This window comes from Echeneis naucrates, chromosome 23 (genome assembly GCF_900963305.1).
Source record: "Echeneis naucrates chromosome 23, fEcheNa1.1, whole genome shotgun sequence".
In the NCBI taxonomy this organism is placed as follows: domain Eukaryota; kingdom Metazoa; phylum Chordata; class Actinopteri; order Carangiformes; family Echeneidae; genus Echeneis; species Echeneis naucrates.
In genome coordinates, this window is record NC_042533.1 from 8,086,726 (window position 1) to 8,105,367 (window position 18,642).

Below are 18,642 nucleotides of genomic sequence, written 5' to 3' on the forward strand. Positions count from 1 at the left end.
GGTCTGAGCCACCGGTGAGAGACGGGCGTCAGTGAAATCACAGGTTCCTTCCAGATCTGAACTCCAGCGTGTCCACGGGGAAAGAGAATAAGGTCACAGAGGCTCTAATAGCTGCAGTGACACTGCTCGGCAAACACTTAGTGGAGTGTGGCAGCAGAATGCCACCCCCAGGTGAAAAAGTTTCACACTACAAATGTGAGGCAGATTGTGTGCGCGCACAATGTACACACAATGAACATTTAGTTTTATGGAAGCCTCCGATGTGAGCTACTCTGTGCAGTGTACTTTGAGATCAACTCTTATTTCAGTACATTAACGTACTGATGTTGTAGAATGCTAACGTGCTAACTGGCACGAATGAAAAGTCCTGCGGAGAAAGCTGAGAATGTCATTAGCTTTGCAAGTATTTGGTCAAGAACTTAACAAAGTGCCATTGAAGTTGATTCATCCTTCAGGGAAATGCACACATTTCATGGCAATTCATCTCATAGTTGTTGAGATATTCCAGTCTGGACCAAACAAGTGAAATGACTAACATCACTGTCGCCGGAGCCAAAGTTGTTGCATTATTGGCTTCTTTCAATTTTAGCTAATCTTGAACTGGAGGATCAATGCGCCTGCTGCACTGCCCGAATAGTTTAACCCCTGGCCCAAAATAAAAAAAAGTTTTTTGTGTGATGTAACCTGCCCCTTGCACTGCGCAAATCCCTCCAAGCTCTGCAACAAAATAAAAACAAAAACAAAAACCCAAACCTTCACTCTGAAATAGGCCAATCAGCAATGTGACCAAATACAGCCACAAACAGAAGAGACACTGATGCTCTGAAAGGAAGATAATAAACTCCAAAAGGCAAATTTATACCTGGGCAACGAATCCAAACAGGAGTGCAAAGTGCACATCCACACTTTTCAATTGGCATCCGTTTCTCTCCGTTTCTGCTCTTCATGAGTTAAGGCAGTGATATTAAGGGCAACATTTTGCTCATCAGCAACTGTACTCCACTGGCTGCCAAAGGCGGGCTGGTACATATTGCTGTCAGAAAATATTTCTGATCCTGAGTCTCACTTTTCTGCCTCATGTTTGGTTTCACATTGCCTAAAGGAAAAACATAAAAAAAAAAAAACACTCGAGTGCATCATCAACATCATCTGTCACACTGCTGTGTCTCCTTTCAGAATAAAAGGCCAGCAAAACAAAAGAGTTTTCTCTATTCCCCCGATCCACAAGTACATTTGCATAAAGGAATACTACACAATCCTTTAAAGGAAGAAAGTAATCACACACACCTACCCACACACACACACACACACACGCACGCACGCACATACACTAATCCAATCATACACACACATCTGAACCAACATTTAACATACATTTCACCCCAGGGGCCACATATGTAATCTTTCATAAACACATAATTAAATCATCTTCATTCCAGTGAAGACAATGTTTGTTTGTTTTTTTTTTTTTTTTTTTTTTTTAAACATCAGCTCTTGGTCTAATACAGCAAAGACTTGTTTCAAGAGCATTCACCATCATGAAGATCCTATCCTAAACTTTTCATTCTTCCTAGCCCGTTAGAAAAATCTAATCTTGTCTACTTAGTTTTGTAACCATTTATGGCTTGTACAGGACTTTTTGTTAATGGAAAACTATTATTTTTTTCTTAATTTAATCCAGTGGCTACACATATAAACAACCCTGTATCTGCAATCTAAAATACACTAATCTGCTTTCTACTTATACATTTTGATTGTGGATCAAGCCTTCATGATGTGAATGCACTGTGGGCAGCAGATGATCATTTATATACCTTCAGAGATGCACCAATAACATTTTATTTTGCAGAATAAGAGTTCAAAAGACCCAGATAGCACTTGATAGATGTTGGCCTTTATAACTCTGGCTATAACTACTGATTAAAAAGCAAGGAAAGTGGGAAATACAAATTCCTGTATCATACATGATGACAGACAGTGTTTTGTCTTCTGTTACCAAGTTAAAGCCGTGAGCTGATCAGTGCTAAAGGTGCAATGTTATATATACCATGATCATCCTTTGCGTCCTTCACACAAAAGACAAAGCTAAGTAGATTCTGACATGTATTGTTTCGGAAATAGTTCTGTACACGATACATGGATCAAGGTCATTGGTGTGGCTTCCTACTTCTCTTTCTGTTGTGACCCTTCTTGTTTTGACTCACCATGTCTTCACTCCTCATGCAGCCGCCGGAAGCTCATTCGCAATCCTACAATCATATCTTCATTGGCTTTAATGTCACTGAAATGTCAGTGGCCACTGGTAATATTCACGTTCAGCATATCAGTGCAGCATACTTGAATTTGAGGCAGCAGCACGGGGGTGTGAAGTCACGGCTTATCATCATTATTACAACTTCTCTCCCTCTACATGCCTGCTATACCTGTTGCGTACACACATTCTCTTCTCTCGCTGTTTTTTCCCCTCCTCATACACATGGGGTGTTTGCTGCTGAACAGAGGGGTACAAGTTTAAAAACCTCCTCTGTCACTGGAGAACCAACCAGTAGCATTTCTGGAGCTGAGGGTGAAGTTCTCAGGGAGTTTCAGGTTTTTAAGAACATTTCAGGGGGTTCTTAGGTTTTGGGGGTGGGGTCTATTAGCAGTGCACGCTACCTCCATTTTCTGGGGTGACGTCGGAGGCCAAAAGGTGAAGGGTTTGAAAGGGGAAGGGGTGTTTTGGGTTTAGGGAGGTGGGGTGGGGGCTTAGTAGTGCTGCGCTCAGTGCAGCAACTCTTTTATCTCACTCTCTTTGAGCTTAGCATTGTCTCTGACTTCATCAAATGTGTACGTCTTCACAATCTTCCCGTTCTGGAAGACAGTGTGCAGCAGGTCCTGGTCGTGAACAGAAAAACAAGTTGGAAAGGGAGTAAATAAAAAGGAAAGTGGGAGGTAGGACACAGAGAAAAGAAAAAAGCAAACAGACAGGTCAGTATTGGTGAAGTTCATTCTCTTGTCCTGGACTCAAAGGAATTATGTTTACTGAAGCATCCATCAGGCTAACGAACTCACCACGCCATACTCCTCTAGGTCGCCCTTGCCCTCCTCCAGGGTGACAAAGTCCCCGCTCTGTGTCTGGTGCAGAGACAGGCGTCCTTTCTTTGACCTCTTGTTGGGATCCGCCACTGGGTCCTTGAACACGTTCACCTTTATTGAAACCACAGAAAATAAGGTCCCATTTAAACCACAGAGAGAAGAGCTGATACACAAAATTCAACACCAACAAAAATTGAACGACAATTTTAAGCCATGTTTTGTTCTTTTTATGTTACGTTTAAAAAAAGACCACTATCAGAAGCTAAATGCACATTGTATTTATAGTATTGGACAGAAAACTGTGATGCTCAACACACTCTTGAAAACTGTTACACTGTTGATCATTTTGGTGTCTTATTTTACCACTTTACTTTTACCACAAAAAAAAAAAAAAAAATGGTCACTGCATTTTTCAAAAAAGCTGATTCTCACCCCAAGTCCGTTAGTGACCACATAGCTGCATTTAAAGGAACAGTTGAGCAGATCTCTAGTCAGTTTCTGCAGTAGAGCTCCTCCAGAACCAAATGCGATGTTCTCAATGGACCACCTGTGTTCCTTCATACCCTCCACAATCTGGTGAAGAAAGGACACATTCAAAACTTGTTTTTAACATTCTGTTTTTATACAGAAAAGTAAGCAGATGCTTGTGTCTCTACCTCTTGCAGTGTGTTGATGTCAACTCCGTCTCCTTGTATGACTCTGATATAAGGAGGGAGAACCTTGAAACCTTTAGAGTTTTCCTCTGGAGGGAACTTCTTACCCAGGATGTCCAGAACCTGACATAAACACAAGAAGAAGAGAGGAGGTAGTTTCCCAGCGTGTCCCAATATGCTACTTAAAAGAAAAGCAGGTCACATGAGCTCACCTTCAAAACCGTATCAAGTGGGTTTCCTGAGTCTGGTCGCACAACCAGAGGAGCGTCTGCACTGCGCTTCTCTATCAGCCCCCGTAGGTCTTCTCCCCAGATCTTCTCACAGGCATTGTAGATGTCATAACTGTCGCTGACTATGGAAACGGGCACGCTGGGAAACTGGTTGATGATGTGCTCAAAAGCATCTTTTTCATGGTCCTTTCCCCACGCTGTGATGGTGCTGTGAGATAATAGCAAGGAAATCATAATTTTTTTCCCTATAATAATAATAATAATAATAATAATAATAATAATATCTCCTCAATTAAAGATGTCTGAAATATATAAGGGAATGTGTAAAGAGCTTTTACAGCATGAAACTGGACAGGTGGAGAGTCAAAAAAGTACAGAGGAAAATTACCAAAGAAGCAGGTATGCTAGATTAGTTAGAGGCAAAAGACAGGTCAAGGTATCATGTCTCATAATGAGGGTCACAAGACTGTTATCAAATCATAATGCCAGAGTTTGTCCAGAAGAGGGCAGCACACTCCAGGTTTGAGACTCAGACAAGAGCCAAATTGAATCTCTCCTGCTTCACTTGTACCGGCTGTAAGTGGTAAGGGTTCTGAAGACAGGGCTGAAAAGATGAGCTGGAATAGGAACACATTTTTTTTCCAATTTCAAAGACTGCTCTAGATTTTTACTTCTTGTTTCATTGGAGCTGCTATGTACCAAGGCAGTATTGGGAAGTGTACACATGTAAACTATAATGGCACACACACCCCCATGTACCTGTGGGACTGAGATGGGTGGCAAATGTTTGAGTTTGATTTGACACAATCAACTGAAGGAGAGATTTTCTTCAGGACATATCTGACTATTTACTTTAAATATGCAATCTTTAAAATATTGTAAACATTATTTTCTGGTCATTAGGTTGCAAAGGTGGCTTTTCTTCAGAGAACTTTTCTTTTCCATTAAAAGTTTACAACGAACATTAGAAGAGGCTCAAAGTTTTGAATGCCAGAGCTCTGAAGGTGACACACGGAAATTACCCCTCCCTTTCCTTCCACAGCAAAATCAAAGTGGAATTTCACTGCGTCTCCACCCTCTGAGGTGGACACCAAACAGATTTTTATGAGGGGGCCATTACATAACTGTTCCTATGACAACTCCTGCCACTATCCCATAATGCACTGGAGCAGGGAAGAAGGGTGCACTGGAGCAGCAGTAACTGCCCTGGTGGCGAGGAGAGGGCAACTGTGAGTGCATAACAGAAAGAGAAAGTGTGTGTGCGGGTGTGTGTTGATAAATGGATCACTGCCATAGAGCAACACCGGGAACATGTGAGAGACATGCGCATCAACCGCAGCCAAGCAAAACCTTTAGCTCCAGCCAATCACGGCCCCATTCACAGATTGAGATAGATGGACCACATAATGAGTGTGAGGGTGACCAAGCTCTAATCAGACTAACAAATTAACACCCACCTCAGCCAAATGCTGAGCACATTTTCACTCGGGCTGATAAAATCCTTCTATAAGCAGCTTTGGCAAATTACCAGACATTATTTGGAGTATGTTTTGAAAATCAATTTGGCTTGAGGATGAAAAACGGTCTTTCAGATTTGGCTCACAGCCACTGTGGACTGTCTCACCAGAGGCAACGTTGGGGATGAGTTGAGTCACGACATGCTGACTGTTACCCTGGGACTTTCTGAGAATCTGTGAATACAAGTCCTGTGCTCATAATTACAGCTATACAGAGCGATCTGTAGTGTCTCGGGGCTAGATGTTCCTGCTAACCTCATACATCCCTTAAGAGGAGAGTTGAGCAGACACCCATCTTTAGTAGGTGTTACACGACTGGTGTAATAATTAAAGCAGGTGGTGAACTACTACCCTACATCATATTGGAAACGACACCTTTACATCCACTGTGAAAGCTCAGGAACGCTCACAGACTAAGATAAGTGGACTATGCGGGAAGATAATCGATCTGTCCTTCTGCCGACAGGGCTTCAATAACGCACATTAGATAAATAAAACCTTGAGAAAAGTGAGGATGTGAATGTTTACCTGTGTTCTGCAGCAGGCACGGAGAAGCCTGGCACAGGGTCCTTAGTGCCGTAGTACTTCTTAATGACTCCGATACCTGCTACCGTGTCTGTGCCCTTGAAGTTGACCAGATGGGCAGAGGCCCCAATGCCTGCAGTCTGTAAAGAGGTTATGGAAGATAAATAGCTATCATAGACTGACTCACTGGGGATTATTACAAAAAACAAAAGAAAAACTGTTGATTTGGAGGAAGATGTGAGCCATGAATAAAGAATGTTTTGCTAAATTTCTATTTTCAAGCTCCTTGAATGAGTAAAAACCTCTCTCCGCAGATCCATCTATATGACAACTATATGGCAAACTGGATCTGCTGATTAACATTGTTTGATGCTATTAAAAGCTAAAATAGCTAGTATGCACAGCGTGGGATAATATTGCCAAACTTTGATCACCAAAGTTTTTGTCCTCAACATCTTTGGTAGCTCACCTCAAAAGCATTGGAAGGATAAGAATACTCTTCCTCTTTAAAAAAATTTACTAAATTGAATATGTAAATATACCTCTTGTGATGAAACACCTCTGTAACCAAAGTCATGTAGTTTATACTCGAGTCCTTCCAAGTTCCCAGAAGTCTCCATCAGGTACTTGGCAAGGATCTTCTTCTGCTCTCTGGAGTTGGTCGCCACAGTGATTGGGTACCAAATCTGAACCAGGATGGTCTGAGGGAAACAGAAAGAAAAATAAACAAAGCAGAACCTAGTTTACTTTAAAATGATATCACAGGTTGCCCGGGTAACTCAGCCGCTAAAATGCATACCCAAAAGGTTACCTTACAGGTTCAAATCCCCCTTGGACTCTTTGCTGCACACATCCCCTTCCCCTCTTCCATGCCCCTTTAATTTCAGTGTCACAATAAAGGTTACAAAGCCTCTAGGCTCAAAGGCCCACAAAGTTGCAAAAAAAAGTGTTAAAATATTTTACTCAGCACTAACCGCATTAGTGGATGTCTGGTCTAACAGTGCTGTTCACACTGTATTCAACTGGTGCTAATGTCCAAAACTAACAGGCTCAGAGGGATGAAAGCAGCTGCTCAGTCACACAAGACAGACACTGGGAAACGTACATTCCTTGATGCTGCATGTCAACTCTGGCCCACAATCACAAATTTCAATATGAAAACAAGCGGCTTATCTGGATTCAACATCACCTGGGAAATTTTATGAAGCCACATTTTCTACAATCGAAAGTGTACATGTGATGGTCTGATAGACTCCATTTTTCACTATGGGGTGAAAAATGGGCTATATTTAACATTAACTTTTTCATGACCTTTTCAACGAAGAGTTTGATATTCAGCTCCAGATTCAGTTACCTAAACTTTAAAAAGAGAAACCTGACACGGTGGCCACTGGCTCATACTAAGACATGAAGCTGTTATTATGTAATTACAATCTGTTTGTGGCATTTCATGACTCGTTTAAAGCTGCATGTATATAATAGGCAACACAGCTGAGCCCTATGTATGAAACCTGAGCACCAGGAAGCACCGGCCATAATTTATGCTACTAATACTATGCAATGTGTGTTTTCACCCAATGACCCTGAGCAGGACACAAGGTTCCCTTTGATTAATCATAATCTCAACCATAATATGGACTCATGTGACTGTTAAAGCAAGGCCACAACGCTACTCACACACAGACACACACACACACACACACACACACACACACACACACACACACAAGGTCATGACCTTTCTGAGAGGATTCCATAAGTAACATTTAACTTGTAGTACACTTCCATTATATGATTGAAGGTAGATAGCCATACAAATTTCAAAGGCCTTTAAGCCTCCAAAGCATTCATGTCTCACATTCAATGTTAAATATAAAATGTGCTTTATTTGTTGACTGAAATAATGACTTAAAACTGAAATGGTTGTGACATTTATATAATCTAAAATACATTATGTCTCTGTTGATAAAATGAGGCAGGATGGACAGTAAAACCAACCCTCATGAAGAATGTTTGTACACACACAGACACAGACAGACAGACAGACACACACACACACACGCCTGCATAACTTCTCGGTCAACCTCCCAGAACAAAATGGAGGGAGATAAGGAAGGACAGAGAAGGATAGGGATGAAGAATGGAGGGTGTAGTGAACTGAAACCAACCCCCACCCATGATGAGCATGATGTGGAAAAGAGAAGACAATAACAGAAGTAAAAGAAAAACGAAAAAAAGAGTTGGGTAGAAAGATAAACAGAGTTTGACCTAATGATGCAAGCCAAGGACACCAGGCTGAACACGCAGCTAATTTTATATCAACCACGAAGATTGACTCTGTGTGTGTTCGTTCATGGATGTATTTATATCAACTGTGGAGACTGACTGAGTGGTTGCGCGCGTGCCATTATAATGCTCTTGGCTGTGGGTGACCTACGACCAAGTGGCCCTTGAATTTCCTCATGTGTTTGCTGTTGTAGGTTTGTGTGTGAGGAATTATTGATCCAAATGTGGACAACAGTCAGAAAGCTTCAAGCTAATTTGCAGTAACTTCCACAAATGCTCCATTGTACATAATACATTTCTGCATAAACAGATAGAAACAAAGAGAGCGTATTGTTTCTCTATAATCAAATTCTAAAGCATCAATGCATAATCTTTGGACGTGGAATAAGTTGTTTATGAATAAGGGGAAAGATAAAAGGGGGGGGGGAGAGAGAGAGAAAGAGAGACACAGCACTTACAGCACATGGTAAATGAATTTAGTTCTGCCGAGTCACTGCAGATGGTCTGTTCATGCAGCATTACGTTCATGAGATGTTTCAGATCTCAGGGAGAAGCCACACTGTGCATTAGCTCAGTGCCACGAATATACTTAGGAGGCTGGAGTTTAAAGTCAAGTCTGCTTGCTTCAAAATATAAAAGCCATCTTCACCTTTATATTTGTGAGCTCTGACATAATGGTGTGTACTGATGCCATTTGATACAGTATGAAGATGAGGATTTAAAGAAACACTTTTAGATCACTTGAAGTGGTGCAGGTTAATTATTAGTATGTGGTGACCTGAGCAGCATGGTGTCGTAGTGACGTTGATTCAATTCCCAGTGGGGGCACTACGACACCATGCTAATTGGTTAATTGGAAATGAGTGTGGGACTGGGCTGCAACAAGGAACGGCGATCAGACGAGTAGAGACTAGCTCAGACCAGACTAGACGAGACACCAGACCCCCAGAGACTAGACCGGACCTCCCCAGAAACTAGAGACTAGACCAGAGATGGGACCTCCCCCGTGCTTTTTAGACAACCGGTATGAATCGCTCTGGAGCAGTAAGCAGCACTGAGCAGTGCTTAAGCAATAAGCCTTGACAAGGCTGTAATTCAGTGGAGATGAGAAATTAGATGCGTCAGGCCTGCTGCCAAGCTCAATAGTTTATGGCTTTTATAACATTATCAACTCTCCAATGAAATAAAAAAGGCATAAATGCTGCTAATACATTTTCTCCTTAATCAATAATCAAACAAAGCTACTCATTAAATTTGCCCCGATGAACTTCGCATTGCCGGTTTGGCTGCAATACAAGTGACACATCCAAACTGTAACTGTTGTGTGAGGGTGTAGTGCCAAGAGATGCACAACAGTTTTTATCATGATGTGGCTGATCCTAAACTGGTTCCTCACGCCCATTAAAACAATAATTCACCAATTTAAACTTCCACTAACTCTCCCGAGAGACAGGTGAAAAATTACAGTGGTTAAAGTTAAGGCAGAAGTGGTTTGTATTTTGATTCAAGTTTCAAAAGAATGGAGCTCAAGTCTACAGCAGCACTAACAGAGAATTATACTGGTGTTTGCCTGACAGAGAGCAAACAAAGCCAACCTACCTCCACCCAGTTTGTGAGCCAGTAGCATTCAGGGTCTGTGCTCTCAACTGTGAACAAAACATTGCCTCGCGGAATGACGCTCCCTTCTGGCACTGCCTTGATTTCAATGGGCAGGTGACCATTGTATTTCTGTACACAAAAAGGCAGACATGAAAATATCAGGGTTAGCATTAGATATAAACTGCCATATCTTCCTCTATGTGCCTTGTAAAGAGTGACTGTTTTTATTTTTTATTGAAATAACTAAAACGAATTGACAAGTCAACCTTCAGTCACACTTCATAACTGGTGATGTGTGGAAAGACAGTGACATTACTGTAAATTTGCTCATAAAATAAATCCTACATTTACAATCTGGCCTGAAGCACAATTCAAAGTCTTGAGTTGTAGTCTCACATCGAAAAAAGCATTAATTAACACGTTTGCTCATTGGAGAAAAAAACTTTGTCAGGACAGAGCACTGTGCTCTCTCCAAGGTGCTGAAACACTGAGTCTCAATAATCAGAAACATTGTATTCACACTTTCTCATTTACATATACACTTCCAGCTTATTCCTCTCTGATCATCCAACTTGAAAGCAGTTTTTTTTTGGCTAGTATAGAAATTATTTTTTAACAACTGCAGAGCCTCTTACCTCCAAAATGTAATTCCAGCCTTTCTCGTTGAAAACGTCATCTTGGAAGTGTTCTCTATATACTTCCTTTGCCTCCTGGATCTTCTCTGGAGTCACAACTTTTCCTGTAGAGGAGAAGGAGGGGGGAGTAGCAGAAGGAGGAATTGGGGGATAATGGAGGAAGGGTGGGGGGAGGGAGTAGTAAGCAGGGGGACATGAAGGTAGGTATGTTAGGGGAACACATCCCAACAGAAAAAAGGCACTGGAATGTGACCCTTCTCTTCACTGTTGTAATCAAATTAGAAGCATCCTGTGTATGTTGACGAGGTGTCTTTGTCCAAATAAATGTAACCACATTTCAAGTTTGACTTTCTACACCATGGAAACTTTTGGCACTTTGGGAAAGTCTCCAAAAGTCTAAGATATTAGTTGTTTCCAGTTTTTTTCCTCTGTTAACTGACTGCAATAGCTGTACAAACATGAGAGAGGTATCGATTGTCTCACCCATCTCTTACCAGAGTGAATAAGCATGTGTCGAAAGAGCTTTACAAAGCTTTCTCATTGACATTTATGAAGCTGTTTAAAAAAATAACTGCTTACAAAGAGACATGACTTCCTGCAAGGGCAGCTTCGGAGAATGAATAGAACACTATTCAACGTTTTCCATCAATGTATGACTGCAGTTTGGGTTAGATTCATCCTTTATCAAAGAAAATGTCATTCACACATTGGGCTGCATTACACCCTTGACTGAAATACAGTTTGAGAGGATTAAAATTCCCTTTCTGACTCTGACTGGAAGAACCACGACACACACTTTTGGTTTCAGGAGCGGGATGCATCTCTAATGATTGGCCTGATCACTGAGCTCTGAGGGACGCTGTGTGCAGACAGCTGGCCTTTCTCCCTCACACGGTGAAAGAGCAGCTGTGCTTTTGTCTTCTCTCTCTCTGTTATCCATGGCTCTCTATCTTCCCAGCACCTCTGCTACCATACCATGAAATCCTCTTTAGGCATCAGAGGGAGATACATTCTTTCTCCGTCTCTGTCCCTCTTGCTCTATCTCATGCTCCTCAGGATTGCAGTAACCAACTTTAACTTTTAGATAATTAGTATATTGTATCCATTATACTTAGCTGCATTTCGGTCCTTTTCACTTCACATTTTGAATATAATCTGCTGGCATTCTTGCTATGCTCTGTAAGGTCTAATCAATGAGAAGAACAATGTGAACTTGTTAGTTTTTAATTAAGTCAAAAGGACTGCTGCTGCAGTCACAAGAGCCTGCTGAAGTGTCCTTGAACAAGGCACTAGAGTTTGAGTATCTCAATACATGCTGTTCTGTAACTGACCCTGAGCTCTGACCTTGATCAGGATAGGGGAGGGAACAACCCCCAAAAATATTACGAAAGGTTTGACAAAGCTAATGTTGACTTTATCATGTCATATTGACATTGCAGCCATGAATCTTTTTCTTGGCTGTAATGGTCTGATTAATAAATGAAACTAACTGAAAACTGTAAAAAAAATAGTGGTTTTACTCTCTAGCTAAACTTCCCTTATACAACACATTTCAGTTTTGTTTTAATGTCCCCGAGCAAATTCTTTTTTGATTTTAAACGCCTAGTTTAGTTTAGTTTCAAATCTCCCCTCAAATTATCTCTGGAGTTTTTGTAATTGTCATTCCAGCTCATTTCCATAGCATCTGACTTAAATGCTAAAATGCTAACTGGTTTTGCAGGTTTGTGGTCTGCACACAGCCCTAAAAGATAGATTTCAGTCCAAACAGCTCCCAAACAAAATCATACAAGATTTAAGGTTAACACTTAGAGAAACCCCCAAGTGCCCAAGCCGTTTTCACACAATAAAGATAAGGAAGTGCGTATGGCTTGTTTTAATGCACAGATTCTGAATATGGGATTTCATTTCTCTCAGGATTGAGCTGTTTAATGCCATATTTATATAAGAACCTACATCTGCTTTATAATCTTCCAGTATGGGACCTTTAAACCTGAGATAGGACTTACCTTTAAGGTATTTGTAGAGGATATACTGTAGGCCGTAGAAGACAGTCTTGTCATATTTGACTTTTCTGCTTTTAGGGGGATCTGTCCTCTTCTCGCGGCACTCAAAGTAGGAATACACTTTACTCGTGTTGGGGGGATACTGTTTGTAATGTGTTACCTGGATAGACAGAGAATATCTTTGATGAGATGAGCAAGAATACTATTTGTATCTAAAATAAAATAAAAACAGTTGAAGATAAGTTTCCTAACTCTTCACGCATAGACATACTGTACAAGGTGATGTGGGAAAACTTCCTCAGGGTCGTCTTTTAAATGGTTAACTTTACACCAACACCAGCACTGTTATAAATTAGGAAAGTAATCAAATGTGCGTTTTTTTAGCGAGTAGGCGACTTAAAATGGACAAAAACTATTTACAAATAGATGGAATTGATTGTTACACACTTGTGAAAATGTATGATCCATTTCTTGATCAAACTTCTCTTTTGTTGGCAAAACGAATCATACTGAACTGTATGCCTAATGTCCGCCCAAATTTTGTGATGTGTGAACAGGAAAAAAAAGCAGTAACTCAAAAAGTTTCACAATGAGTGTTGAACACCTTATAGTCCCATGTTTCAGAGGAAATGATGACATATCTTACTTTAATGTTGAAAGAGCACTAAGATTACGTTGTACACCTGCTTGCTTGCTTATTTTTTTTTTATATACATAGAGTAGCAGAAGTTTGATAGAAAAACTCACCCTACCATATAATTTTGTGCCATGTCAGAGTGGTTTTTGGAATTTTGTAAAGATTTTTAAGAAGGAAAGGAGCTCACTGCAAATTGAAGCAATCCCAAGAACTACCAGAATTACCACACAAATGTATTGAAGCTACGCAATTGTGGTATATATGTGTAACTGTAAAAAAAAAAAAAGGGAGGGGTTGATCAATCAATCTATTGTGTCACAATCAAATAAAATATACCAACATGTCCCAGTTAGGGCAAGGCATGTCACTTTTCTCCACCCTTAAGCTTTCTATATTATTCTGCTGTGATATTCAGAAAATACCACTTTTAGTTTTGTCCATGTTTCTGGTGATATTATAATCTGCAGTCACTGGACTGATTTCGCAGACATTGACATTTAGAATTAAGCAAATTGTTTGAGACACACCAAATGTTTCACACACACCAAAAGAAAACACTGTTTGAGAAGAAACCACACTTTCAAGATAAACAATCGCCAAAAAAAAGAGGACAAGATGCCGCATTAGCTGCAACCACCGAGTTATCAATTAAATCCCAAATGAGTGCAGGGATTTCCAGAGTACAATGGGGCATTTGAGGATTTAAACCTCATTAATACCACTTACTATTCACTGAACTCATCTGTTGTGGCATTAGCATACTGAAAATATGAAGGTGGCAGTATTTGGTTGTCATCAAAAATATTCTTATAGCGAGCAGGCAGATGAAACCACAATAAATGGAATGACAGGAATATGAGGTAAGATTAGCCACCATAAACGTACTGCTCGTGCCAGACAAAGTATAATAATAAAGATGATGCGATGACATTTACTTTCAGACTGAACTGTAGCTTCAAACATGTGGATCCTCACCTTAACACAAAAAAAAAGTGATGATAGTTCCATTGAGATAAACATTTTGACTGAGAAATCATGTAACCTTAATAGAAGCTCCGTATAGGTCAGGAACATGTCCTTGATTTGATGACAACCAACAGCCTGACAACAGCAAAGAGGGAAAAAAAAAAAAAATACAGGCAGCAGGTTGCTCATCCACAATTTGTGGAGAAGAGAGGAGAAGACAGATAAATGTCAATGAGCTACTCAGTTTCTTTGACCCCTGTCTCTGTCCTTTCCTCTGAGCTTTCGAGGACTCAAAATAGAGTCAAGATCTACAACGTGACACTAACAGCGGCCATGTGTGTAAACATTTCCTGGCGCACATGCCAATGTGTACACACACACACACACACACACACACACACCCCTAATCAGTTTAGTATGAAAGGCGCACCACCCACACCTGAACATACGCATTCAGGAATATTATTGATTAGTTATCAAACAGTGACATCAAAGATGATCATACAGTAAAATGAAAATTTAAAGTCAAGCCTCTCGCTATGGTATAGTTGTGTTGAAATTTAGGTCAGCATATTTTGCTATATAAAATCCTCTTTAAAGCTCCAAATAAAATTTTTTTATAGAAACAGTTGGTTCAACTACATGATGAGGTGATGACAAATTGTCAGCCTTCCCAACCCTACCAATCCAGCACACAAAACTAGCAACTAACAGGGGGTAAAAATTCTTTGAGTACTGTTGTGATCAACTTTTTAGTTATTTTAAATTTGTTTAGGAATAAATACAACAACTTCAGAGCTGCAATGTTTTTAGTTTTTCAGGTGAGAAAAAAATTAAGATGATCAATTAATAATAAAATTATTGTTTGTTGCAGCCATAAAGACTTTCATGGCTGCCAAAAGTTACCTTAATAAAGTTCCATCCTAAGTGAGCTAACACAGTGTCACCTGCAAATATCTGTTTCTGAAGTCAGGCGAGAGTTTTTAAATCAAACTTAGTTTGTCCATTTATAGCTATTATTCACAGCATGCTATTTATCTGACCTTCCTGTATGGACACGCCCTTGTGTGAAGAAATACTTGGACGCAAACATTAAGTGTAGCAGGTTCAACCCCTCTCTGTAGCTATTATACTGTGTGAAAATATTTTCCCATCAAAGTCCTGGATCCCAGCCAATTTGCTGTTATTATATCTGGATTAAGAATAATGCTATGTTGCATAAGTGTGGTCATTTGGCATCATCCATGTGTTGCGGTGTTGCTTTAAGAATCAATATGAACAATGACACTCTATACCTCCATCCTGCTGTATGTTCCAATCTGACTCCTCACACCAACAATAACCTTGTGTACGTATATATGTGTGCTTGTTTCCAGACAATGGGCAAGGTTGGCTTTCAGGCTGAGCTTTTCTTTTTGATCCAAACAGACTAAATACAAAGGCATTCAGGTGCAGGACGTTTTTTTCTGCCCTGTGAACAAAGTGTGTGGCTCTGGTTGATCTGTGAGGCTGTCAGCTGGTTTGTTTTCAATAACCCTTCTCTTTTTACAAAGGTTATCAAGCTTCAACACATGCTAAAGGTGGCATTTGTGAATTTGAGAAATGGTGGAGGAACTCAGGTGTAAAGACAACTGTTGTTGCATAACTGAGATGTTGGCTAGCTGTTCAGCTTTGTTTGTGTAACTCAAGTGGCTATTTGAAGGGACAACAGTAACATCAGTCTGGTGTGGCCACACAGGTCCACTTCCCTTGTCAAAGACAACATGAAATGTGATCCCTTCAACATCTTAACTTAATCTTGACTATAAACATTGTCACCCCTCACGCCCACCTGGTAGCTAACAGGAAATTCATTCTGTTTGCCTCTGAGAATGTAGCATGGAGTCTTTCTTCAAGGTAATTTTTGGAGCATTAAGTTATTAGAACTTCCCAGCCTCTATTGATGGGAAATAACCCTTGCTATCAACTTTAGCATTGCTCTTCTTCAATAAGTTGTATATTTCTAAGTGATTAAGATATTATTGTGGTCAAGTAGGGCAAAAAATGAACAACAGCTAATTCACCTGAATTTCAGATAATCTGTTGTAAAAAATACTTCTCGATATCTGAACTTCTGAACTTGTTAGAGTAAAAGCTTTGCAAATAGAATAAACGATTGTCCTTTATTGTGCTTATCAATGGGGACACTTGACATTTTATTTAAATTGACTTACTTAGCACAGGTTACTCACCAAATTTACATTTGCATAATTTTATGTTAACTAGTTAGCTCCCAAGGCTGAAATTGTACAACAACCAAGGTTAGAACTTATAGGCAAACAACAATAACTTGTTTTCAGTTATAAAGCAGCAGCTCTCATCTGTTTTTTTTTTGTTTTTTTTTTTACATGAAACCCCAGAGATATCGAGAAGCCAAGGCAAATTTCCATCACCACCTCCCTTCACAAAGACCACAAATAAACTGTGATAAGACCAACAATGATATGGCCACGCTGCGTTTGGTACCCTTAGTGTCTAAGTTGCAAGGACAATTTTGTACTTAACTTTCATCTTATTTTGACATACTCTGTATAATAATTAATACAAATTAAACTAGTTTGGAGGCAGTAAAATGTACTGCACTGTAAAAACAAAAATGGAGGCAGTAAAACTATAATTACCATGCTGATAACAACACTGTGAAGTTTCTCTCAAACAAAACTGAAAGCTGTGAAAACAGACAGCTTTTACATGAAGCTCATGCTAAATTGTATATTTCTCAGTTGAAATGGGAATTCTCAATGAAACGCCTTCAAAGCCTGACTGCGAGTCAAAGAGGTCATTATCAGACACAAATTAACTGCAGCATATGAATAATTGTTATTACAAACATTTTAATCTGTAAAAAGAAATAAAATACTACTCTATGCTTTATGCAGCCTCATTTTTCAGATTATTTATCTGCAATCACAACTGCTGTTTCTGTAGTATTACTGAGAGGGTGCCATTTCCTGTTAATTGTTATACTAATATTTAACTATATGTAACTATAAGATTTATAGTTACATATTCAATGGATTCGTCCCACATACTCTCTTTTCCCAGTCAGCTGTTTAAATACCATTTAAAGGCCGGACTGTGTGAATTCAGTGCCGGTCAGGTAACTTAGCTGTGTCACGTTAAGCCTCTTCATCGCAGAGGTCTCTGTTAAACTTTCGCTTTTGATTCCCACAAAGTGATGCACTGCCTTTGGTAGCGGTTAGCTCCAGCAGCCGGCTAACCTTACACCGGGCCGGGCTTTTGAATGAGACTTTGCCGTTTTAAGTGTCCATGTGCAGCTTACCGGTCTGCCCACACAGAAGAGCACTTGCTAGCGGAGCGGGCTAACATTAGCTCTTTTTTATATCACTCCACATCCGTCCGTCTTCCCTCTGCGCTCTCTGTGAAGCTAGCAGGCTAGCTAATTCAGCTAGCGGGATCCCACTGAGACCGGCTGAACCGGGGGAAATCCGGCTCCGCCGTGCCCAGCGGCCCCGGGTTTAGGTCAGCTATCTGGAAGAGGGATGCTTCCTTCGCCGGTGTGGTACCCCGTCTCTCCTCACCCTCCTCCAGCCCACTCGGCCTGCTGTTAAGCGGCCCCAGAGAGCAGTGTGATGGCCTTGGGACTGGTGATGAAACCACCTTGACTTTATCAATGTTCATCCATCACCCACCCGGTCGGCCGCCCTCCCGCCCTCCGGACGTACGGTACCTTATAGGAATCGGTCGCTAGCAGTATGTTGAAGTCAGCGTCTCTGTGCTCCATCTTTCCCCCCTCGGTTGTGAGTCAGTCGCAGCTGTCAGTGTGTTGTGTTGCGCGCCGAGCTGCCGGGGACTCCTGCCTGGTTAGTGGAGCTGTGCAGGGGGGAGGACGAGCCGAGAGGGCCGGGGCGGGGGAAGGGGCGGGCGGAGCTGTCGTCAGCGGCATTCCGGCGTCCTCTCGGCTGCATTCGGCTTTACTCGGCCGAATAGTCCAGCCGACCAATCAGCGAACAGCATGTGACCGAAGATGGTGTATGTGTAGGAGGATGACTCACTCAGCAACGAGGAGGAAACGCCACTTTCTTTCATCGTAAAGCCACATTAATAATTATTTATAATACGACTGGTATTTTTCTTATTACAATTATTATTATTGTTCTTCATCTTATTGTTGTTGTTAGATATTTTTTACCTTGGTTGATACATCATAAAATAATACTTTATTAATAATGTGAATTGAAATTGAAATTGAAATGTGAATAATGTGTCATTAAAGCATAATGTTTTTCAATGGAACTAAACCTAACAAAGTCATCATAGCTGTATACTTCATACTGTGAACATATAAACTTTAAAATATACATGGAAGACAGTAGTTATTATCGGAGACATTGCGGGTAAGACTGACGCCTGTGATTGCTTCAGCACTTTCTGTGTATCCCTAAGCATCATTACAAAAAAGAATATTGAAGGATATCTAAATATTACATTTGCATTTACACCACGCAGTCTGTTT

At 40.6% G+C, this 18,642-nt stretch overlaps 1 protein-coding gene across 2 annotated transcripts; it reads right to left on the reverse strand.

Moving 5' to 3' along the window:
- Positions 1-1,407: 1,407 nt before the first annotated feature.
- Positions 1,408-17,993, reverse strand: nampt1 (nicotinamide phosphoribosyltransferase 1). Of its 2 annotated transcripts, XM_029495345.1 has the most exons (12): positions 17,857-17,993; positions 12,527-12,683; positions 10,521-10,624; positions 9,886-10,014; positions 6,543-6,701; positions 6,004-6,140; positions 3,941-4,166; positions 3,732-3,851; positions 3,508-3,648; positions 3,055-3,186; positions 2,784-2,874; positions 1,408-1,800 (listed from the first exon to the last, which is right to left on the reverse strand). In XM_029495345.1, exons 1-12 carry the CDS (start codon positions 17,908-17,910, stop codon positions 1,742-1,744), a joined length of 1,509 nt encoding a protein of 502 aa, XP_029351205.1. In that variant the 5' UTR covers positions 17,911-17,993; the 3' UTR covers positions 1,408-1,741. The 2 variants fall into 2 exon arrangements, with proteins under 2 accessions (XP_029351205.1, XP_029351204.1); XM_029495344.1 differs by having other exon boundaries at positions 1,408-2,874; positions 3,052-3,186.
- Between the last annotated feature and the right edge of the window lie 649 nt (positions 17,994-18,642).